Source organism: Prunus dulcis, chromosome 1 (assembly GCF_902201215.1).
Source record: "Prunus dulcis chromosome 1, ALMONDv2, whole genome shotgun sequence".
NCBI classification, from domain to species: domain Eukaryota; kingdom Viridiplantae; phylum Streptophyta; class Magnoliopsida; order Rosales; family Rosaceae; genus Prunus; species Prunus dulcis.
The window spans coordinates 29,095,201-29,117,640 of NC_047650.1; the positions used below are offsets into that span (position 1 = coordinate 29,095,201).

The 22,440-nt window shown below is 37.3% G+C and overlaps 5 protein-coding genes across 6 annotated transcripts; 3 read left to right on the forward strand and 2 right to left on the reverse strand.

The window, feature by feature from the left end:
* Positions 1 to 1,832: 1,832 nt before the first annotated feature.
* LOC117631463 (serine carboxypeptidase-like 35) lies at positions 1,833 to 6,159 on the forward strand. Its single transcript, XM_034364625.1, has 7 exons — positions 1,833 to 2,377; positions 3,679 to 3,783; positions 3,915 to 4,186; positions 4,298 to 4,615; positions 4,777 to 4,913; positions 5,567 to 5,659; positions 5,749 to 6,159. The coding sequence occupies exons 1-7, from the start codon at positions 2,035 to 2,037 to the stop codon at positions 6,026 to 6,028; spliced, it is 1,548 nt and encodes a 515-aa protein (XP_034220516.1). The 5' UTR covers positions 1,833 to 2,034; the 3' UTR covers positions 6,029 to 6,159.
* Positions 6,160 to 7,460: 1,301 nt separating this feature from the next.
* LOC117638457 lies at positions 7,461 to 10,779 on the forward strand. Its single transcript, XM_034373584.1, has 4 exons — positions 7,461 to 7,605; positions 8,244 to 8,338; positions 8,616 to 8,890; positions 9,421 to 10,779. The coding sequence occupies exons 1-4, from the start codon at positions 7,576 to 7,578 to the stop codon at positions 10,230 to 10,232; spliced, it is 1,212 nt and encodes a 403-aa protein (XP_034229475.1). The 5' UTR covers positions 7,461 to 7,575; the 3' UTR covers positions 10,233 to 10,779.
* Positions 10,780 to 13,406: 2,627 nt separating this feature from the next.
* LOC117614058 (serine carboxypeptidase-like 34) lies at positions 13,407 to 17,604 on the forward strand. Its single transcript, XM_034342737.1, has 8 exons — positions 13,407 to 13,783; positions 15,666 to 15,776; positions 15,874 to 16,062; positions 16,190 to 16,278; positions 16,441 to 16,737; positions 16,841 to 17,070; positions 17,161 to 17,266; positions 17,374 to 17,604. The coding sequence occupies exons 1-8, from the start codon at positions 13,492 to 13,494 to the stop codon at positions 17,521 to 17,523; spliced, it is 1,464 nt and encodes a 487-aa protein (XP_034198628.1). The 5' UTR covers positions 13,407 to 13,491; the 3' UTR covers positions 17,524 to 17,604.
* Positions 17,605 to 17,778: 174 nt separating this feature from the next.
* LOC117629840 (porphobilinogen deaminase, chloroplastic) lies at positions 17,779 to 20,583 on the reverse strand. 2 transcript variants are annotated; one of them, XM_034362473.1, is made up of 5 exons: positions 20,053 to 20,583; positions 19,261 to 19,666; positions 18,797 to 19,003; positions 18,307 to 18,484; positions 17,779 to 18,182 (listed from the first exon to the last, which is right to left on the reverse strand). In XM_034362473.1, the coding sequence occupies exons 1-5, from the start codon at positions 20,292 to 20,294 to the stop codon at positions 18,070 to 18,072; spliced, it is 1,146 nt and encodes a 381-aa protein (XP_034218364.1). In that variant the 5' UTR covers positions 20,295 to 20,583; the 3' UTR covers positions 17,779 to 18,069. The 2 variants fall into 2 exon arrangements, with proteins under 2 accessions (XP_034218364.1, XP_034218371.1); XM_034362480.1 differs by having other exon boundaries at positions 19,261 to 19,671; positions 20,053 to 20,276.
* Positions 20,584 to 21,267: 684 nt separating this feature from the next.
* LOC117629851 (nicotinamidase 2) lies at positions 21,268 to 22,106 on the reverse strand. Its single transcript, XM_034362494.1, has one exon. It carries the CDS (start codon positions 22,010 to 22,012, stop codon positions 21,410 to 21,412), a length of 603 nt encoding a protein of 200 aa, XP_034218385.1. The 5' UTR covers positions 22,013 to 22,106; the 3' UTR covers positions 21,268 to 21,409.
* Between the last annotated feature and the right edge of the window lie 334 nt (positions 22,107 to 22,440).

The window sequence follows — 22,440 nt, forward strand, 5'->3', positions numbered from 1 at the left end:
AACCTAAATATTATTTTTGTATTTGACTAGGAACGTGAGCTCCTTAGGTGCATGTCAAAGGCATCTACCCTTCATGAGTGGAATTAGTGGGCTAATCCAAATAATAGTATATTCAAATGGTACATTCAGATGTCTGAATTAGAGCAAGGTGTTCTTATCGGAATGCAGATAAGATTGTTGTATCTACCTTCATTGAGAGGTGGCATCCCGAAACGAACATCTTTCACATGTCTTTTGGTGAGATGACCATCACATTGGATGATATGTCATTTATTTTAAAGGCGTCACCATGTTTTTGTTCATTCAATGGGAGTAAGGTCAAAATAGCTTACATTAAATTTGTGGTCGACAATAAGTTACTAAATAAATAAATATATTTTGGTTCGTTGCCACTGAATTGTAAGTAAAACTTTGGTAATACACCACCGAACATCGTTCCATGTTGCGGTGGATCCTCACTGCATCTTAAGTTAACAGCTGGTCAAACACAATCGAAAAAATAGGTGCAATTTTTCAGTGGCATCCCACCGAATTTACCTATCGCGTTCGGTACCGGTGTGCTGAACGCAACCAGCAACCATCATGAAATCCTAAACTTGAAAAATGCCCAAAAATAAACTCATACCTCATTCGAAGCCTCTCTAACTTCAGTCTCACGCTTTATGAATAAATACAAGATATTTTTTCACCAATACAAGTGTATAAACCTCGTTAAGGTTGTAGGAACAAGATGGTTTGAGAAAAAAGTCTAACTAGGGTTGCAAGAACATATATGGGGTGTAGTGAGTAAATTTAATTTTTATTTTACATATTTTTTTGTCCTTAACGGTAATTATGTACAAGAGTAAAATAAATTATTCATATTTAAAATTAGTATGGGCGCAAAGAACAAATAATGAGGTGCCAATAAAATCACCAATTGTCAAATATAATCGTGTTTCCACGAAACCAACCAAACCAAATAGGATGGAAATAGGATGACCCATAATCTTTTGAGGCCCAAAGCCCAATCTATTTTCAAGCTCAACTGCGTGCTGCTGTCCTTTGATGCTGACCCAAATCTGATTGCGGAAATAAATAAAGAAAATAAGACATTTACACTTGGGCTGGGGTGGGGATATTATTATCTTTAAGGAAAGCTTTTAATTTTTTGTTTATTTTTTCTAAAAGGAAAGCTTTCTGATGATAGCACGCATGGTAAATTTTGGCAAGTCTGTCTCTAACCATTTACCTTGGAATCTTTTAGAGAATGATTTTGTTCCTTTATTTATTTTGGGGTGGAAAGAAGATGTCTACGTGGAGTGGACGACAGAAAAAAAAAAAAAAAAGTATCAATCTAATATAGTGATAAATTTAAAGAAATATTTTGAAAAAGAAGAAGAAGAAGAATTTAAAGAAATAAATAAATATTTCGAATATTCTTGTGTTTGTTTAGCGGAAAAGGAAATCCAGTTTGAGAAATCTGGCAGGCACACTGTGTGAATGGATATTCTTGATTTGAGTTTGAATGGATATCCAAAAAAAGAAAAGGAAAAATTAAGTAAAGGGAAGGGACAAGATGAAGTGAGAGAGTGGAGAAATCATTTTTACCATGTCTGTCAGGAACATGTCCCACGCGGTTGCCCACTAGAACCTCAGAACTCAGATTTACGAAAAAAATTTGCCTATAACAGGGATAATACTGTTTTACTATCCCAATCAATAATACAATGAAACGCAAAAACGTTATTCTATGCACAGCAAAAAGTGATATCTATGAGAGTTTCTCTCCAGATTTAGAATATATAAAAGCTCTGTGTGTGTCTGTCAGTCTAATATAACGGACCCTTGCATTTTGTAGTCTTGTCATTTTCATTCAACTCTCTTTCTCTCTCTCCATGTTCTCTCTGACTCTCACAGTCTCATTCACGCAAATTGCACCCAAATAAAACACACACACACACACATAACAAATTAGATAAGAAGAGAATGGAGATAGAGAGATAGAGAGATAGAGAGAGAGCAGGTGTTGTTTGTGTGTGATTATTCTGCGGAATGGCAATGGGTCTCCTCCTTGTTCCTTTGTTCAATGTTTTGCTTATTCTTATTTGGTGTACTCAGACTCTAGTAGTGGTTGCTGTGGAGGACATAGCTGGTGGTGGCAATGGCAATGGCATGAGTAGAGAAGCAGAATTAGAAGTAATTAGAGAAGCAGACAGAGTCATCAACTTGCCCGGACAGCCGCAGGTCTCATTCCCCCACTACGCTGGCTACGTCCAACTACCTAATTATCATAATTCTCACAACACCAGCAGCAGCAGCAAGGCTTTGTTCTACTGGTTTTTTCATGCCGAACAAAATGCCTCTTCTAAACCCCTCGTCCTTTGGCTCAATGGAGGTCACCTCTATCTCTCTCTCTGTCTCTCCAATTAAATTAATTATCTTTTGAATTTTATTAATTAATTATTAATTATGCTAAGTAAGATACATATATATATATGACAGAATTGGGATAAGTTTAAAGTTAAAACTATGCCCTTTCCATCTCCCGTGCAAAGAAAGAAACAAGTGTTCTTATTTTAAATTTTTTTGAATTGCGTGTGTGAGACACAGTTTGTTTGTCTCTGCCTAATTACAAGTTATAACAAACAAGAGAGAGAGAGAGAGAGAGAGAGAGAGAGAGAGAGAGAGAGAGAGAGAGAGCAGAGACTCATTGCTTGCCATCCCACTAGGAATTGTTTGTATGTTGAATTGAAATTTGAATGCTATTTATATTTTATATTATTATTGTTTAGAATTTTGAGATTATAAGTTCTTATGGTCAACAACAACAAGACAAAGTAATTAAGCAGAACGAGAGAGAGAGAGAGAGAGAGAGAGAGAGAGAGAGAGAGAGAGTCTAGTGAGCTGCTGCTTCTGGTCCTCTGTCTTCTGAAGCAGAGCAGAAGAGAACAGATACCACATAGGCTAGCGCAGGCAGGGATCCAACTTCCCATTGTATTAATATACCATTTTTGCAGTAAGGAATATTCGCCGCCCGCCCTCCCGCCGTTATCTTTGACCAGCCTTCCTGCCCTGCTTCCTCCTGCCCATACCATACCATAGGTCCATAACCAGGAGCTAATTCCCATAACCATAAGCATAACCATGCCCAACCTAATTTTTTTTTTTGGTCGAATGCCCAACCTAATATAATATCTTAGGGTCCTGTCCTGTCCTGTCATCAATGAACAAAAATTTTAAAAACAGTGTGCAACTCTTCTTCAGTTTGGACTTGATCTTTTTAATTTTGGAAGGACATAAAACTTCATATTCGGACAGACAAGTGAGTGACTGTGTAGTAGCCTTGAGAAAACTACTTGTGGTAGCCTTAGGTTAGGTAGGACCCGATATAGTTTTCTCTCTCCCTCTCTCTCGCTCTCAAACGAGTCACGCTTCTCATTCGTTTTCCTTGTTTTCAAATTTCAAGTTTTTCTCCGCCCATTTTTGTTGCCTTTCTCTTTTGGTAATGGTAGGGTAATGGTAATGGTGACAATGGACATGACCAATAGCCAATACTCATTCACGAGTCACGAGTCACTACCCACTACTAGCCAATTTCATTCATTCATTAATTCCTCCTCCTCCTTTTTTTATTACTTGACTGATAATTAGTTTAGATTAAAGGGGTTAAATTAAATGTATATAAAATGAATGCAGGACCTGGCTGCTCGTCCGTAGCTTATGGAGCTGCACAAGAACTTGGCCCATTTCTTGTTCGGAGCAATGGAACTCTCATCCTTAACAACTTCTCCTGGAATAAAGGTTTTCATTCATTTCATTCTAGCTAGCCCTCAAACTCAAACCAAACCACCAGACCCCACCAGACCAGAAACAAAGATATATAAATATTGTTTCATTTATTCATTCTACTGTTGTTGATGTTGTGTCATCAGTTGCAAATGTGCTCTTCTTGGAGGCACCTGTGGGAGTGGGATTTTCCTACACAAACAACTCAAAAGATGTGGAGACGCTGGGTGATGCAGTTACAGCCGCAGACTCGTATGCTTTCTTGGTGGAATGGTTTCACAGATTCCCGGCCTTCAAATCTCGTGACTTTTATATTGCTGGGGAGAGCTATGCTGGTCATTATGTCCCCCAGCTGGCCGACCTCATCTACCAACGAAACAAACACTCCTCCTCCTACATTAATCTCAAAGGTTTCATGGTGAGCCTGCCAGCTTTCTTCCATGTACCTATACCTACATTTACTTAATTATTATTATTGTTGATGAACTTATTAATTAATTAAAAATTTTAAAAAAAATGGTGGGGTTAGATTGGGAATGCTGTGATCAACGGTCCAACCGACAGCCGTGGAATGTTTGACTACGCATGGAGCCATGCCATCATCTCCGACCAGCTCCACTACAATTTAGTCAAGGAATGCGATTTTGCACATGAAAATAACCAAACAGAGCAGTGCAATGACCACATGCGAGCCTTCTTACAAGCTTATTCTGATATCGACATCTACGGCATTTATGCACCTGTCTGCCTCTCTCCTTCTTCTTCTTCTTCTAATTCCAATAAAGCCAAAGCCTCAACGTATAATTCCATCAGACTTCTTGTTGCACCTCGCCTCCTCACTCAACATGTAATTACTAAGCCACCCCTCTCTCAACTTTATCTCATCACTTAATTCATGCATGCTATGCTAGCTTCATATGCATGCAGTAAGCACTCTGCTTACCTCTCTCTCTCTCTCTCTCTAATATAATATAATATAATTGGGTATTGTTGTTTTGGTTTAATTAGGAGCTTTGGCACAGGCTGCCATCAGGCTATGATCCCTGCACAGAGAATTATGTTGAGCAATATTTCAACAGAGAGGATGTTCAGAGGGCCTTGCATGCCAATGTTACCCAACTGTCCTATCCTTACACCCCTTGCAGGTAATAATAAACACCAGCTAGTAGCGCTACTATATTTTATTTTAATTCATTAGCTGTGTGAAATATCATCGATTCAAGAAATGACTGGAGGTGGTATAGCAATAGCAAGCATGATGCTCTGTGGAATCAATGAAGTGGAGCTTTCTTTTCTGTTTCCTCCACTGCCACACACGGCCCCCGGTTCTTCAGATTCTATTTAATGAAACCGTGCATGCAGTGATTCTTTTATTTTCTCTCTCTCTCTCTCTCTCTCTCTCTCTCTCTCCACACACTCACACACACCATTATTATTTGATAAAATTGTTAAAAAATTATTACTATTATCAGAGATGGGTGAATTCATCTCGACACCTCGTTTTCATTTCTTGTACCCTTTCACCTAAAGTCATCCTAGCCAGCTGTTGCTGTTGCCTTGGCCTCCGGATTTGTCTCTGAGTTAGTAGAAATTGATCAAATAAAACAAAACAACAAAGTTGGTAGGTAAATATAATATATATATTTGTCAATTGAAAGCAAAGTTGGTGTCGTGACTCGTCTGGGTGGGTGGGGACATAACACAAGCAAGTTGGTTTCCAGTAGTGAGAAATATATAGTTGTGAAGAATGCATTTAATATAGTTTGCTTCTTGTGCCATATATATGATATATATGCAGTGGCGTTATAAAGGGATGGAATGACTCCCCCGACACCCTACTGCCAGTCATTCAGAAGCTCTTAAAAGCTGGCTTGCGTATTTGGATCTATAGGTAAATCCATCAATTCCATAGATATATAGATTTGTATAATTGAGTAATGATGATGGTGATGATTAATTTATTAAATGTTGAAATTACAGTGGGGACACAGATGGGAGGGTGCCGGTAACATCAACAAGGTACAGCATAAAAAAGATGGGGTTAAGAGTAAAGCAAGAATGGAGGGCATGGTTTGATAGGGGCCAAGTGGCCGGCTGGGCGGAGACGTATGAGGAGGGCGGCGGCCTCACATTTGCCACAGTGAGAGGAGCAGGCCACCAGGTCCCGGCCTTTGCACCTCGTCAGTCTCTTTCACTCTTCACCCATTTCCTCTCTCCCAATGCTACCCTCCCATCTTCTCGCTTTCACTCTAAATCCTAAACTCTAAACCCTTAATAATTCTAGGCTCCTCATCCTCTAGCTACCCTCCCATGATCCTATCCTATCCCATTGCAATAAGATATGTATTACATAATATTAATATTATTTATGTGTTCCCTTTAATTATATTAGCTTCTTTGCGTGCGTTTCTGCGTTTATGAGATGTTTTAAAAAAAAAAATTTTAATTTATTTTAGGATTAAAAAAGATAATGGGTAGTTGTGTTCCATAAAAATAGAATCCATTATCTGAATTTTCTTTTAATTTTAATTTTTTTAAATATGAAAAAGTATGAATTTACCATATTATTCTCATTTATTAATAATTTCAATTCTTAATGTTTGCATTAACCAATGGCATTTTCTGGTATTTTGAATGTTTTACCATTCTCTCTCTTTTGCTTTATATATACTAGTCTCTCCGCACGCGCTTCCGCGCCTGCGAGAGACTTTTTAAATTAAAATTTATTTTAGATTTAAAAAAGATAATAGGTAGTTGTGTTCCATAAAAATATGATTCATTATCTGATTTTTCTTTTAATTTTAATTTTTTTAATATGAAAAGGTGTGAATTTACCATATTATCCTCATTTAATTAATAATTTTAATTCTTAATATTTGGATGAACCAAGGGCATTTTATGGTATTATGAATGTTTCACCATTCTCTGCCTTTTGCTTTATATATATATATATATATAGATATATCATATCAATGAATATTCCTTAATTACTAATTAGTACACTGTATATGTTCATCAAGAAACAAATTAAACTATATATATTATTCTATCATTAACTATATCATTAAAAGTATCCATGAAAATAGCAATTGTGGGCTCATTAAAACAAATAAGTTACGTCACATTAAATTTGATATTAAAATAAAAAACAAGTATTTGATTCTATAAAAAAAAATATATATATATTTTTATATTATAAATATGTAAATAATTTTAGTTTTAAACAAATAAATTAATAAATTAATTATATTTTTGAAATACTCACAAAAATTTGAATTATATTTATAGATACGTATCAAGTGTTAAGAAGAGTAGTGAGCGTATCCTTGAGTTAAAGTGGTGAGAAAAAATGTATGTTTGTTCATTTGTAATCTAACAACAGAAAATAGAAAGAGTACAGCATTATCCTATTTTATTAATTGAGAAATGCGATTTATTATTTCCCCTAACAAACAAAACTAGATCAAAAAAAGAAGAGAGTTTTATGGGTTGGTCTTGGACTTGGACTTGGACTTGGACCGAAGGTGATTAAAAGCCTCAGTCAGTGAGTCCGTCTATCCTGTCCATTGAGAAGAGAGGCCCGATAATTTTACGCAGGTAAAGCCCACGAAAATTATGATTTTACAGCCCAATTTGTTTTTCATCCGATGCCCCACCCAATTGATTTTTCATTTAGTAACTGGCAGGTTTGGTTTCTGTAGAAGAGGTAGGAATTGCAGTCGCATCGCAGTGGTTGGGCTGGGAGAGGAGAGCAGCTTCCTCCATCCTCCATCGTCTTCTCTACTGAGTCTGCTGTGGAGTAGTGAAATGGCTTTTCTTTTCCACAAGTTTCAGGAGGTAACAACAATATCAATATGCATCTCTCTCTCTCTCTCTCTCTCCCATTTCTCCATTTCCTTAACATTCCTTTTCCCCTTCTCTGTTTACGCATTACAATTTCTAGTCTCTAAACAAATAAATTTGGAATGCTTCTTTTCTGAATTCGGGGAGTTGGGGTGAGTTTTCCACGATAATATCCACACGGTTTGAGGAATTTAGGCACTTTCGCAAACAAGCCTCTTAAAAGGTGCATACTTGCTGGCAGTGGCAACCATCAAAGTATCAAGGATCTTGTTGCAGATCCCATTCCCATAAGAAACAATAACAGACCTCTTAGGACTAAAGAAGAAAACTCTACTCTTTCTTTGAGAGTCGGATTCCTAGTCGTTGGTTGCCCAGTTGGAATTGGATTACAATGACCGATATTAAGCGCCGGGAAGGGAGAGAAGAAGAGAAGTAAGAAACTAATGTGCTTGAATTGAATGAGACAGACATGCTTAAACACTTTACAATTCTTGTTGGAATTTGTTCTTCATGTAACGGCTACCGCATTACACCATGCTATATTGTCTTGTATTGTGTGTCTGTTCAATTTATAATGTTGTCATCAAAAGTGCCTCATCACACTTTAATTTTTAGACCTTTTTAATTTTCAGTTTGTGAAGACTCTTGCCAAAAATTCCATGCTTTCTAAGAATCCAAGGCAACTACAATTTGAGGCAGATATTAATCGTCTCTTCCTATATACCAGGTTGGTGTCACATCAGCATCTTCGATATGAAAGCCCCACTATTAATGTTTTCACCATTGAAGTCCTTCAGTTGCAAAAAGCTTACATTACTTTCTTGTTATAAACCTAGTCTGACAATTCGATATTAAATTTCAAGTAATTTCAATGTTGAATTTCAATGCAGCTTCATTGTCAATATAGGTGCTGCTACCTTTCCCACTCTGATATTTTTGCATGCTGCACCACCTTTTCTTTTGAGTTATCTTGGATGTTGATTATGAAAAACTTGTATATCCAGCTACAATCGCTTGGGAAGGAATGCTGATGAAGCAGATGTGGATGAGATCATTGACATGGCTAGTAGAGCCCCTGTTGCTGATCAACAGAAGCAAGTCCAAGAAAACATTCATCTCCAAATTAAAAGCTTCTGCATGTCTATGGATGAACTTCTTCTCCCTGATGTTAAGAAGATAAATGAGGGAATTGAATCATCTGAACAATCAAATCCTGCTCCTCGACGAAGTGGTCTCAGTTTTGCTATTGGCAGGAATACTCCATCAGTTAAACATCATGGTGAGGTTTTTTCTTTCTTTTTGCCAATCTTATTCATCTCTTTTCAGCAATTTTCTGAAAGTTCGAATACGACCTTAACTTGCATCTGGTACACTTTCGGACTTCCCCGACCTGTGGTTAAAATAGTTGAAGTTTAATGTTTTGTGGACTTAAGTGATGTTAGTTCTTTTACTTGTTTGCTGTATTAAATGAAATTAATTCGTCTCATCAGACTAATTCCAGTGAGTAGAGTTCAGTTCGTTTTGGTTGGTTTTAGAGAAACGCTGGGTTTCGCCTAAATAGTTAAGTGCGAGTCATGTCATAGCTGAAGAAGCAGCAAATAAATTTCCACATTTGGGCCTTCTTGGGAGATTGATTGTTTAAATAAATCCATGTGATAACCAAATCATTCATCTCAATTCTGTTTTCTTTCCCCTTAATTATTTAAGCACAAGAAATTACCACTCTTTGATTTTCTGATTGCTGAAGATTTCTGTTTTTACTTTATGGCTTTTTAATTCAGTACTGATTAGTTATGATTTTCAGCGCAGATGTGCCCGAGACAAGGCCATTAGAGCGTGCTGATGTCTCTCAAAGATTAAAAGATCTCATTGGCTACACGCTTGATATCAAACCTTCTCAAATACCTCACAAGGAAGCAGGCCAAGGTTTATTTCTAAATGGCGAATGTGATGTTGGTGCTGTGGTGGCCGTGTACCCTGGTGTAATATATTCCCCTGCTTATTACCGCTACATTCCTGGGTACCCAAGAGTTAATGCACAAAACTCGTATCTGATCACAAGGTATGACGGGACTGTGATCAATGCACAACCTTGGGGTTTTGGGGGTGAAACCCGTGATTTTTGGGATGGTTTAACTGTACCAGAAATTAGGCCTAATATGCAGGGAGGTGAGAAAGGTCCAGACCGGTTCTGGAAACTCCTTAGTAAGCCTTTGGATCAAAGGCAACTGGGAAATAGGGGCAACATTCTAGAGGGGAGGAACCCATTAGCTTTGGCTCATTTTGCCAACCACCCTGCAAAGGATATGGCCCCAAATGTTATGATTTGCCCTTATGACTTCCCATTGACCGAAAATGAAATGAGAGTCTATATTCCAAACGTGGTATTTGGAGATGCAGAAGAAGTGAAGATGAAGAGATTTGGCAGCTTTTGGTTCAAACTTGGGGGTTCAAGAAATGGCGGACCAGATATTCCTGTCTTGAAGACTCTTGCTCTGGTGGCTACAAGGGCACTTTGTGATGAAGAAGTTCTTCTGAACTATAGGTTGAGCAACTCTAAGCGTCGGCCAGAGTGGTATACTCCTGTTGACGAAGAGGAGGATCGAAGGAGGTGGAGCTAAGTTTTGTTAAAGTTAGCATCTTGTGTTTTATGTGTTACGTCCATGCAGGATGGTTCCCTCTTCTATTCTAAACATGAGTGTACTACTTTTGGTTCTTGATTGGTTTCTCTGTTTTGAGTTTTGAAGACCCGAAAGGCTGAAAGTTATCAAGACTTGCTTTACCTGATGAATATGGTTATCTAAATTTACTGAAATCATGATGCATACACTTCTCTGTGAGAAATATAGGCTTTCGCTCTGTCAATTTCACCACATGCTCACACAATGGAATGTCCAAACCGTACAAAGCATTCACAAGGTCTTTCCTATTTTGTTGGTTTACTATGGTCTTTCCCGTTCGTTTCTGTTTCATTGAATTGAGACTTGTTTTCTTAGAGAGGAGGAAGTCAAAAAAAGAAAGAAAAAGAAACAAGGTGAGTAGCTTCTAGAGCTTTTAGAATTAGAACTAGTGTGTTTGAATCCAACAGGAGGCCTAAAGGGTGAAGACGACTGATATGTATACATTGTTAACAACATTTGTATGAATTAGAAGCTTCACCTTTACGTATTTGTATGTATGAGTATGACTATGTATGGCTGTCACCAACCTATAGCCTTTTGCTGGCCTTTATATAAATGGAAGGGATATGATGAAACCACTTAATTGGATCATAATAATATCGAAATCGATTATACATCCATGCTATAATAATCTCTATAAGTTACTAGCTGGCTATAAGATTAATTAATGACGCAATCCTTATTCTTAAAACAATTTAATTTGGAATTAATAATTAATGAAGCAATACTTAACATGTTAAATGAAATATACCCCTTCTATTGAGGGATCCTTCAAATAAACTCAATTGAGTGGTCAAATGATATCTAATTCAAGTGATTTTTTGTAGAGATGATCTTTGAATGAGTATCTACAAAATAGACAGTTTGAATTAATGAAATACAATCCGAAGTGGGGTCTACAAAAAGTATCCCTCAAATAAACTTATTTGAAAATTCCCTCAATAAAAACTCTCTGTCTATATATATATATATATAGGTTGGAGGGTGGAGCATTGGGTATGATGGGTTGACTTTCTTGACCGTGAGAGGCGCAGGCCACCAAGTGCCCACATTTGCTCCCAAGCGATCTCTCCAGATCATCCGACACTTTTTGGCGAATCTGTCGCATTTTGATATGTTCTACGCTTTCCTTCCCTAACCCAAAAAAAATTATGGACCATCGCATTGATCGCTATTTCTTGTCCTCTTATTCTTGGAAGAGAATTATACATCAGCAATGACGGCATTGGCATGTATGGACGGGAGAACCTTTCTCGCGATCTTGGCAAATTATGCAACTTGGTGGGCCAATCAACATGTCATGCGCTACATCTAATTTATTACTTGGTCATCATTGAGTATATATAGCCATTAGCAAATAAAAGATATTTTTATTTTTATTTTTTATATTTTTTTATATTTATTTATTTATATACATAACCATAACAAAACCAAAATTAAAAAGCAGGAGAAGTAACCCTTGGTAAGAGCACTTTCATCCATTGTGTCATGACAAACGGTAATGGCAAGTTCGAGTCTCGCTGCCAACGAGGGTTCGTTGAGTTGGTGATGATCTTTCTCTTCGCTTTCCATGCCTAGATTCGAATCTCGCTATTAACAATCCTTCTTGGTGGGTAATCTTTTTTTAACCAAAAAATGAGTTAAGACCCCTCTATAAGTCCTCAAATAGGCTTTGGTATGCCCTGACCTTGAGATGGGATAGCTTTCCCTCCCCCTAAACTTTTGCTCATTAAAACTTATATAAAAAAATAAAAATAAAAAAGGTAAGGGCAAACACTATTCACGTCAATAATGATTGCCCTACTCTTTTTAATTTTGCTTTCTCACCCACTGTCATGACAAGTAAAGGCAATGTATGGAGTTTTGGTGTATGAAGTGAAGAACATGGCTATGTATTTATAGAAAGAAAAAAAATCTGAAATTTGTGGTTTTTTTTTCTTTAATTTTTTAAATAATATTTTGGGTATTTCAATTGGTTGCCGACATCATGATGACATCAGCGCCTCCTGGCAGCAGCCCAAACAATTCTTGCCTTTGGACTGACCCAAGTAACTGAGGCGCATTCTTGCCCAGACTAGCCTTTGTTGATGTGGGCATTATTCTAAGACTGGGCTGCCTTTTGCCCTGGTAAAAGACCCCCGCTAGAAGTGCTTTAAGAAAGTCATATATTTAACCTTTTTAATTAATTTGGAACTCAAGACGAGAAAATAGACTGGGACCACAACCCACTTTCAAGAGGTCACAAAATGGAGAAACTCTTATACAATGAGGATATGACTTTTTGTTATTTCCTGGTCAATATAACGCAATGCACGTGTGACGTTAGATAATTTTTTCACATATCATTGTGTTATTAGTCAGAAATACTGCTAACGAGGCACTCGAGTCGGCCCTTGTTGGCTTTGACTTTGAGCCTTTGAGCATTCCTTTGGGATTTACATATATATTTGCTTTTATACATGTAATGTACGTAATGTAAGTTGTAACTAGCTGTCGACCTATGGTCAGATCAAATAGTGTATAATAGTATTATGTCACGTTCAGAAAATGAAGTTACAATTCAAAGCAATTGACTGAGCCAACCGCAAATCTCTCCGTCATAACGTTGAATGAATTCACATAGATCAAATCAAATTGCCTTTTTGATCCTTCTAATTAATTTTATATAATAAATAATATAGAGGAACTTTCACATAAATATTTATTTAAGTGTATTCCGATCGCTTCTAGATGTCGTGCGTGCATGTAAATAAAGTAGATCCCTCTGAAACCCAATATCCCAAGCTTGCCTTTTAGTTCATGGCTGCGAATGACAAGTCCAAGATGCATTCAAATGTAAGCAAGCAAGAAATTCAAAATATAAAAGACAAGTAAGACAAATATTATATGGAAATGAATGCGTATGTAAAACGATGTTTTTGTAGTTTGGTGAACAAGGGCACTCATATATCATCAACGTCGACAATTCTTATCTGTCTTTTGGATCATTCAGTACTGTATAAATTTAAACCAGACGCTCCATATATATATATATATATATATATATATATATATATATGGCTTCTTCTGTTCGTCTGTCTTTCATCGGTCCCTTACACTTTGGAAATACTACTGTTCACGCGCCTGTGACTGAGTGCCTCATCCATCCATTATCCATATATATAGATAGATAGAGAAAGCTAACGTCCCACCCCAATTAATGGCTTTGTCTTCATCAATATTTCCTTTGAACATTCTTCTTCTTTCGCTTACTTTTAGCATTTCTACACAAACTTTAGCCGCCAGATTTCATTATCATGAACCTTCAGCTCATCAACAACAACAAAAAGCAGACCAAGTGAGTGGACTGCCTGGTCAGCCTCCGGTGAGCTTTAAGCACTTTGCCGGCTATGTTACCGTCAACAAAACTCATGGAAGAGCGCTCTTCTATTGGTTCTTTGAAGCAATCAACAACCCTCAAGATAAACCCCTCCTCCTTTGGCTCAACGGAGGTACATGCCTAATTCTCTTACTTCCCTACCACAATTAAATTCTTCAAATTCTTACCCTATAAATTAACTTGTTTTTTCGTGGAAAAAATTTCATATCATCTTGCTTTGCTGCATCCAAAGATTTTTAGTTTATTTTCTTATTAATTATCTTGCTATTTATCAGTAGAAACACCCCAAATATAGTTTCACTTGGAATTGTCAATACAATTACAACCTGTCATAATCAAATATGATTATTAGTACTATCTTCATGGTAGATGAGTATACATGATCTGTACTGTTATAATGAAATTGAGTTTTTCATATTTTATTGTACATTCGTCAACGTCTCCTTGTCATCAAGTTTGTTTTCCATATTAATAATTATGCGCTTTATTTGTCTTTCATATGGATGGGTCCAATTAGAAGGGGACCTTTAACCGAATACAAATTTGTATACCTCCTATAAACGATATTAAATAAATAGAGGGATACCTCATACCTTGCGTATGCAATGCAATGCAATGAAACTTATATATATACAGTTTCGATCTCTTAGACTACAGAAGTCCAAGAGATTGTGGTCACCCATCGTTGGATATTAATCTAATGGTTCAAAAAAAGTTTTTTAAAAAAAGTGCAAGAGTTAGTGAACCGTTGAATTTACATCCAACGGTGAGTGACCACAAATCTTTTGGACCCCTATAGTCCAAAAGATCAGGACTGTATATATATATAGACGTTATTATCGTGCGAAGGTCATATATTTTGTACTATCCCTCTCTACTTTCGTATCTATATATAGTTTTATTTTATTGAGAGATTCCTCAAATAATTTTATTTGAGGGATACCCTTTAGGGTCTCCTGAGAATTATTTTTTTATTTTTTTCAACTATCCAAACCATCCATTTGTTAAGTCTATATTCACAGATCATCTTTGCAAAAAATTAGATAAATTGAAAACCATTTCAACATCCAATTGTGTTCTATAAAATCAATTAACACGGTGCTTCAAGAAAGTACTAAAATTTCAATAACTCAATTGAGTGGTCAAATGATATCAGATTCAAGTGATTTTTTTGTAGAGAATATCTTTAAATGATTATCTAAAAAATAGATGATTTGGATTAGTGAAATACAATACAGAATGAGCCCTACAACGGTATCTTTCAAATAAATTTATTTGAAAGATCCTTCGATAGAAGCTATATATATATAAATAGTTTCAACAGCAATATAATATAATATATAATAATGATTGTTTTGACTTGTTCTTCGTCTCCTTCTACCTAATAATACCCATAATTTTTCCATTAAAGAATAATAAAATTTGAAAAGAAGGGAGATATCCAGTTTGGCATTGATGTGCTGTGAAAATAATCGCTGTCAAATTTGGTGTGAGAGAAATCTGTTGTGAGATAAAGCAGTTTGGCGTTTGGTAAACTTTTTGTTAAAAGTGTTATTTGTACTGATTCCCGCATAATCAGAAAATGATTCCCACATAATCATTAAACCCAGCGCTTCTTTAAAACTGATTCTTGCATAGTCAAAAAATAAAAGCACCTTATTAGCTGCTTTCCATTATAGTTTTCTCTTACAACAATTTTTAACAATAAGTGATTTTCTCATAGTTTATCAAACGGGTTGGGCTTTCTAAATTTTTTTTAAAATTACTTATCACTCCAAATAAGCAATGTCAAACAAGTACTTAGAGCGTGTTCTATTATTATCATATTTTTAAGTGAAAACCCTAAAATGATTATATTATATAAATGCAATTGTATATGTAATTTGTATTAACAACTGAATAAATAATACTAAATAATAAAATTAACGATTTATGGAAAAATGAAATGTCTGACTCACTGAGTCTTGTTCACGAATTACTCTAAAAAATGTTAGGGCCTGGATGTTCATCAATTGGGTATGGAGCAACAGAGGAGTTAGGCCCTTTCTTCGTTCAAAATGGCAGCGAACCGAAGCTCAAGTTCAACCCTTACACGTGGAACAATGGTTGGCTGAATTTTAACTTTCTAAAGACAACAACATATGTATTTTTTCTTTCCTAATAAAGATCTTCGTCTTTTTCTGTGTTGTGTGTAAATTTCAGCTGCCAATTTATTGTTTCTGGAGTCTCCCGTGGGAGTGGGATTTTCTTACACGAATACTAGTGAAGATATCAGGCAACTTGGCGATAAAATTACAGCTGAGGATTCTTACAACTTTCTCATCAACTGGTTTCAACGGTTTCCACAATACAAGTCTCATGACTTCTATATATCTGGAGAAAGCTATGCAGGTAGCTACTTCTATTATTATTTGCTTGCTTTACTTAATTTTATTTATTTATGTTTTAGCTTGTGTTTAGTATCATGAAACTTTAATTAACTATATATCTATCCTTTTTTTACATATGCATTTTACAGGGCATTATGTTCCACAGCTTTCTGAGCTCATCTTTGACAGAAACCAGAACCTGTCCAAGGAGAATTATATAAACTTGAAGGGATTCATGGTGAGCTTTTATAATCTTTTGTTTTCCATTCATTTAAATTTAGCTAAAATTTGCATGTGGCCCTGCTTTGGAACGATCTTGGGCTAATTTGCTATATTACCGTACCTATTTTATATATATTACACAAATGAACATGAAGACTGCATGCAATGGAATATGCAGATTGGGAATGCAGCAGTAGACGATGAGACAGATCAGAAGGGAATGATTGATTACGCGTGGGATCATGCGGTCATCTCTGATCGCTTGTACCAGGATATCAAGAACGAATGCGACTTCAGTGAGAAAATGGTATCAAGACTCTGTAATAAGCTGATAGACAAGTACTTTGATGTCTACGAAATCATAGACATGTACAGCTTGTACACTCCCACGTGCCTCAGTAACAACAGCAGCGCCACCACCGCTACCAGGCAATCCCGCACCATCCAAGGCGCCCCTACTTTGTTTTCGAGACTTGTAAGTTCCCTTCCTTCCCATTACATGTATACTTACATAACAAAACAAAACAAAACAAAATGCCGGAGGAGGAATGAATGAGATTGAGAGTGAAAATTTGCAGGATGTAAGGCACAAGAGACCAGCAGGTTATGACCCTTGTGCATCACAATACAGTTATGTGTATTTAAATAGGCCGGATGTTCAAAAGGCACTGCATGCCAATGTCACCAAAATTCCCTATCCATGGACTCACTGCAGTGATAACATCACCTTCTGGAAGGATGCACCACCCTCCATTCTTCCCGTGATTGGAAAGCTTGTAGCGAGCGGCCTCCGCGTTTGGATTTACAGGTAGCTTTGCTGTCGTACTAATGATATTTGTAGGATGAATGAATGAATTGCTGCGTTTGGTTTGGTGACATGACATTGCCATTTGTGCAGTGGGGATACTGACGGGAGAATTCCAGTAACATCAACAAGATACGCCTTGAAAAAGCTGGGATTGAAGATTAATGAAGATTGGACTCCTTGGTACAACAACAAACAGGTACTCTCATCGGTTCCTGCCTTGTTGCTAACTCAGTCTAGAATGCTAAAATAAAATAAATTGTTTACTGATCGTGTTTTTGAATTGATTGTCTCAAATTTTGATAGGTTGGCGGGTGGACAGTTGCGTACGAAGGGCTTATGTTTGTGACAATTAGAGGAGCAGGTCACCAAGTTCCGGAGTTTGCACCAAAGCAGTCGCTCCTCATGGTTGAACACTTCCTGGCTAATAGAACACTCCCATCTAAACCATTTTAAATTTAACCACTCTCCCTCCCTCCCTCCCTCTTCTTCATGTCAATAAAAATACAACATTTTACGATTCTTTGGAATTTGTGAAGTCCTAGTCAATTTTATTAGTCAGACAGAGATAGACTTCAAGTCTTTAAGTGGTAATTTTTGTAACTTTCAAGCAGTTGAAGGAAAGAAAGAACGAAAGAAAAACAAATAAAAATCGAAAGCCTTGGGGAACTTGCACAGAGAGAGACAGAGAGAGAGACAGAGAGAGAGAGAGAGAGTGTCACAAAATTTTGGCTATTACGAAATAATCTGAGACAACAACAAATCAGCTAAGCCTATTGTGTCACCGATTTCTCTTCTAATTTCTAATATACAATCAATGAAACAATCATCCTTCTTCAAATTGTACCAACACGCACTCTAGCAACAAAAGATAAAATACTAATAGCACAACAGATGGCCCAAAAGATGATAAATGAACTCGTTGGTTGCAATCACAAAAAGTTGCATACGAGAGTGAGGCATTGACTTCCGCTGCTTTCTCTCTATTATTACGTCTCACTTTTAACTATCAAAAAACCCAGGACCTGCTTGTGAAAGAAGTTCCTGGCCTGCTTCCTTACCCATGTTGATCATATCTTGAAAAGCATATGTGCCTTTTCTCGAAGTTTCCAGTACTGAAAAATAGACACAGGGAAGCTAATTAGTGCCAGATATTTTTTCCTTCTTTTTTAAGTTTACAGTGGAGAACAAGGTAAGACAACTGAGTGAATTTTCCTCAGACTATGAGCATGAGCATACCACGTGTTCCATCTGGGGAAGCCACCAACCCTTTGAATATGCAATTACCATCCTCATCTCTGCTAGCATATCCAGCAATAGGAGTTCGGCAAGACCCATCCAGGGTCAGAAGAAACGCCCTCTCACATGCAACTGCTAGCCTTGTTTCCTCGTGATTCAATGAGGCTATGTAATTAGCCTGCAAGCAAAAGACCAATTGAATAATGTTTTGGACAGAAATAAATAATATGTATATATATTAAATCACCAGAGAAAAGTTATATCACTAGTTTTGCTTAAATTCTATTCATCCATGATTTTCCAGCTACAACTCATTCAAACTAAACCAGCTTAGAATTGCTTCGCTTTAGCAATTGTATAACACTTCTACACAAATGCACAAGTGTGTTCGTGGGGCCAATTTAATGAAGTATTTTAACCAACTAGTACGAAAGTACAGTATCATTCAATATGGTAGCTCCAGAATAGAAATGTGAAGATTGAAACACACCATTTTATCATCATTGCTTCGGCAGGCAATTCCAATTGCCCCTTGTGCAACTGCTGGAAGCATTTCATCTAGTGAAAGAATTGAAGTCACATTTTCCGTCATATCTAAGCGTTTGAGTCCAGCTAAGGCCAATAAGGTTGCTTGGACTACCTTTTCATTGAGTTTTCTCAGCCGTGTCTGGACATTACCACGAAAATTCTCCAGCACCTACAAGATGATATTAACCAAAACATGAATGAGAAGCAACAGAAACATGTCAGGAATCCATCCAATGGCCCAGGAAAAACACAAGCCCATGACTTTCAAAAACTAGCACATAGCTTGAAAGGTTGCTCCTGGGAGGCTCCATTAAATGCACCCGAAAGCCAAATTCAACTTTGAATAAAGCAATATGAAATGAACTAGCATACAATCTCCTAAATATGAAGTATGTAAAGGTGACACCAGACAAGATGGCAGCTCACATTGAGCGATGGATATCTATTGAGTATCTGTGACTTTCTTCTAAGGGAGGCAGTACCAATAGTGCTCCCAGCTGGCAGATCTGCCAAAGAAGATGCAGTTAAGGATATAAATGCATCTCGGACATCCTCTCGCGGAAGGTTGCATGGAAGAATTGTCTTCTCAGGTAAGTAGGTAGGGACATCTTTCATTGAGTGGACAGCAATGTCAATTTCACCATTGATTAGTGCCTCGTCTATTTCCTTGGTGAACAAGCCCTTCCCACCAATGTCCGCAAGGGGTTGGCTCAGTATTTTATCACCTGTAGTTTTTATAATTACAATCTGAATTGCCCCCTCTTCAGCTAGGTCTGGATGCGATGCCATGAGTTTATCTCTTGTCTCATGAGCCTGAGCAAGTGCTAGTGGGCTATCCTATATCCAGAAAGAGTATCAATAACTCACGAAAAATAAATATAAGTTGTATAGAGAAACATATGGCACCACAAGATTTTGAAAATAAACCCATCAATATGAAACTAATATATACTGTAAAATGAAGGATATTGAGACATATACAATCAATCAACCGCAAGAGACAATTAAAATAGCATCTTTTGCTCTAAGAAAAACCTTGAGAAAGATTAAAACTTTTAAGAAATCTAACCAATTACTGACGCAATTGAGCACAACTAAATGTAGCAATTCACAAAAAGAAAACAGAGATGAGTGGTGTCATTGAGCTAAATTCAAGTTACATTCTGAAATAGGAGCAAACCCATAAGTAAGAAATCGGCAATAACAGGAAAAGTGTACCTCCCTCGGGTGCCAATTCTGATTAGCGCCAGTTTGGCCTTCTGGGTCTGCTGCTCAACAGCGACAGAGGCCCTTGGGATCCCAACTGCACTGTGTTTTCTGATACAGTGGGGAAAAGCTCGAGTCTTGAGGGAAGGCAAAGAGAAGCCAGGGACTGAGACTGAGCCAGCTCCTGCGAAGTTGATTGAAGATAAAGGAAGAGCCTGTTTAGTCAAAAGAGAAGAAGAACAAAGGGTCTCCATGGCCACCAAATCTTTCAGAGAGAGGGAGAGAAAGTGAGGGGCGAAGGAGATGGGGATTGGTTCGGGTTTCAAGTTTGAAACTTTGATGAGATTTTGTCTGAGGTTGGTTGTTGATGATGGATAGGATTAGGATAATAGAGGGAATTTGAGATTGCACTGCAGGCAGGGTATGGCTGGCTCCTCCAATAGTCCGGTTTCTTATCAACTTCACATGGTTTTGGCCTATTGCTAATAAAATAATGCTTGCCAAGTTTCTTTTTCATTTTTCATTTTTGGATCGTCCCCCGCTCTCTGGGCTTCAACTTTTGAATGCTGATGCTTCACTATGGCCCATATCTCTGCCCATTTAAAAAGGATTAATTGTTTTATTACTTCATGTATTTAGATTCGATTTGCATTTGAGTACTTTAATTTTCAAAATGATTTCCGTGATCCTTTAACTTTAATTTCATTAGAACAAATAGTCATGCCGTCAATTTTATTAACTTTTTTATTAAGTGCAGGATTAAAATGATATTTTTATATCAAAATTAATTAAAATATAAATAAAAATTAAAAAAAATTAAAATTAAACTCTCTCTCTCCCCCTCTATCCCGATTTCTACCCCCCAAAATTTGATTTTTTTTTCTTTTTGCTGGTTTTTAATTTTTTTTTTTTAAAGATATGATTTTTTATTTATTTTTTTGTTTTAATATAAAAATATCATTTTACTCCTACATTTAACAAAAAATGTTAACAAAACTGACGACAGAACTATTTGTCCAAACGAAACTAAAGTTAAATGACCATGAAAACTATTTTGAAAATTAAAAAGATATTTAAATATAAATCGGGTTAAAGTTCAATAACTAAAACGATTAACTCCATTCAAAAATAACAAAAACCGACAATTTCCACAAAATCGTTACAAAAAAAAATTTCAACCAAATCCATCACGGAATTTCCTTCAACCTTTTATTAAATAAAAGCCCACATCAAAATAGAAGACAAACAAAGTTCCTGCGAAAATAAAATTAACCAAAAAAGAAAAAAAACATATATTATTACACACTAATTTTAGAGAGGGAGAGACGATTACAGTACATAAACATTCATTTTAGTTTGGAGAAGTTGGTTAAGTAAGTTGTCGATTGGGAAAAAGTCCCCCCTCAAGCCTGTTGCAATCCACCAAGTAGGCAAACCCATAAGCCAAGTTCTTCAAGGTGGCCTCGTGCAGCTCTTGATCTGACGTCCCAGTCGCGTCAGTTGAGAAAAACACTCGGAACCCTCTAACGAAGCCATCACGCGCCGTCGTTTCGCAGCACAAGTTGGTCATGACGCCGGTGACGATGAGCTCCTCCACGCCCCTCTCCTGCAAGTATTCCTGGAGGCGCGTGTTCCTGAAGGCGCTGTACGTGTTCTTGTGGACGACGTGGTCCTGGGCGTCGGGGTTGAGCTCGGGCATGAGGTGGGATTCGGGGGTGCCGTCGAAGATGAGGTGGCCGCGCCACCACTCGTCGAGCATGCCGTAGTCGGAGGGGGACTTGTGAGAGTGGCGGGTGAAGATGACGGGGATGGAGGCGCGTCGGCAGAGGCGGATGGTGGTGAGGAGGTTTTGGAGGATGGGCTGGGCGATGGAGGAGAAGTAGTTTTGCATGTCGATGACTAGAAGAGCTGCCACTTTTGGATTTGGGTTTCTTTTTCTGACGTCGTATTTTTCGTATGAGGAGGAGGCCATAGTTTTAGAATTGAGATGAGCGCAGTGATCGAGTGATTGCTGAATTTGATTGATTATTGATGATGCTCTCTCTCTCTCTCTCTCTCTCTGCTTGCTTGCTTCTATGGTGTTCCAGAGTTCACTGTGAAAAAATTTACTTGTTCACCCTCCCTCCCACTACCTAAGTATATGTGGCTAAATATGGCTGGGCCACGCCAGGCCACCCATTTTGTTTTTATTCTTTTAATTTTATGAACAAGAAAAAAAGAAAAGAGGTGAAAGGTCAAGATCCTTCTGGTGACTTCCTCCATCTTGGTCAGCAGTCAGTCACGACACCACCATGGCACCATGGGCATGGGATTTCCTCCTTTTATATTGTACATGAGATGACAGAGAGATCCATTATTGAGGGTCGCCTCCCTCTGTTCCTGTGCTCCGGAGAAACAGAG

Excerpts from the sequence above, each read along its gene's own strand:
- LOC117638457 (XM_034373584.1), top strand. The coding sequence starts at position 7,576 with ATGGCTTTTCTTTTCCACAAGTTTCAGGAG. Across the intron at positions 7,606-8,243 it reads TTTTCCACAAGTTTCAGGAG|TTTGTGAAGACTCTTGCCAA; the intron begins GTAACAACAATA and ends TTTAATTTTCAG. Across the intron at positions 8,891-9,420 it reads TCCATCAGTTAAACATCATG|ATGTGCCCGAGACAAGGCCA; the intron begins GTGAGGTTTTTT and ends TTTTCAGCGCAG.
- LOC117629840 (XM_034362473.1), bottom strand. The coding sequence starts at position 20,294 with ATGGAGACCCTTTGTTCTTCTTCTCTTTTGACTAAACAGGCTCTTCCT. Across the intron at positions 19,667-20,052 it reads AGAATTGGCACCCGAGGGAG|CCCACTAGCACTTGCTCAGG; the intron begins GTACACTTTTCC and ends GATATAGGATAG. Across the intron at positions 18,183-18,306 it reads TTCCCCAGATGGAACACGTG|TACTGGAAACTTCGAGAAAA; the intron begins GTATGCTCATGC and ends TCTATTTTTCAG.
- LOC117631463 (XM_034364625.1), top strand. The coding sequence starts at position 2,035 with ATGGCAATGGGTCTCCTCCTTGTTCCTTTGTTCAATGTTTTGCTTATT. Across the intron at positions 2,378-3,678 it reads CGTCCTTTGGCTCAATGGAG|GACCTGGCTGCTCGTCCGTA; the intron begins GTCACCTCTATC and ends AAATGAATGCAG. Across the intron at positions 5,660-5,748 it reads TTGCGTATTTGGATCTATAG|TGGGGACACAGATGGGAGGG; the intron begins GTAAATCCATCA and ends TTGAAATTACAG.
- LOC117629851 (XM_034362494.1), bottom strand. The coding sequence starts at position 22,012 with ATGGCCTCCTCCTCATACGAAAAATACGACGTCAGAAAAAGAAACCCA.
- LOC117614058 (XM_034342737.1), top strand. The coding sequence starts at position 13,492 with ATGGCTTTGTCTTCATCAATATTTCCTTTGAACATTCTTCTTCTTTCG. Across the intron at positions 16,279-16,440 it reads TAAACTTGAAGGGATTCATG|ATTGGGAATGCAGCAGTAGA; the intron begins GTGAGCTTTTAT and ends TGGAATATGCAG. Across the intron at positions 17,071-17,160 it reads CTCCGCGTTTGGATTTACAG|TGGGGATACTGACGGGAGAA; the intron begins GTAGCTTTGCTG and ends CCATTTGTGCAG.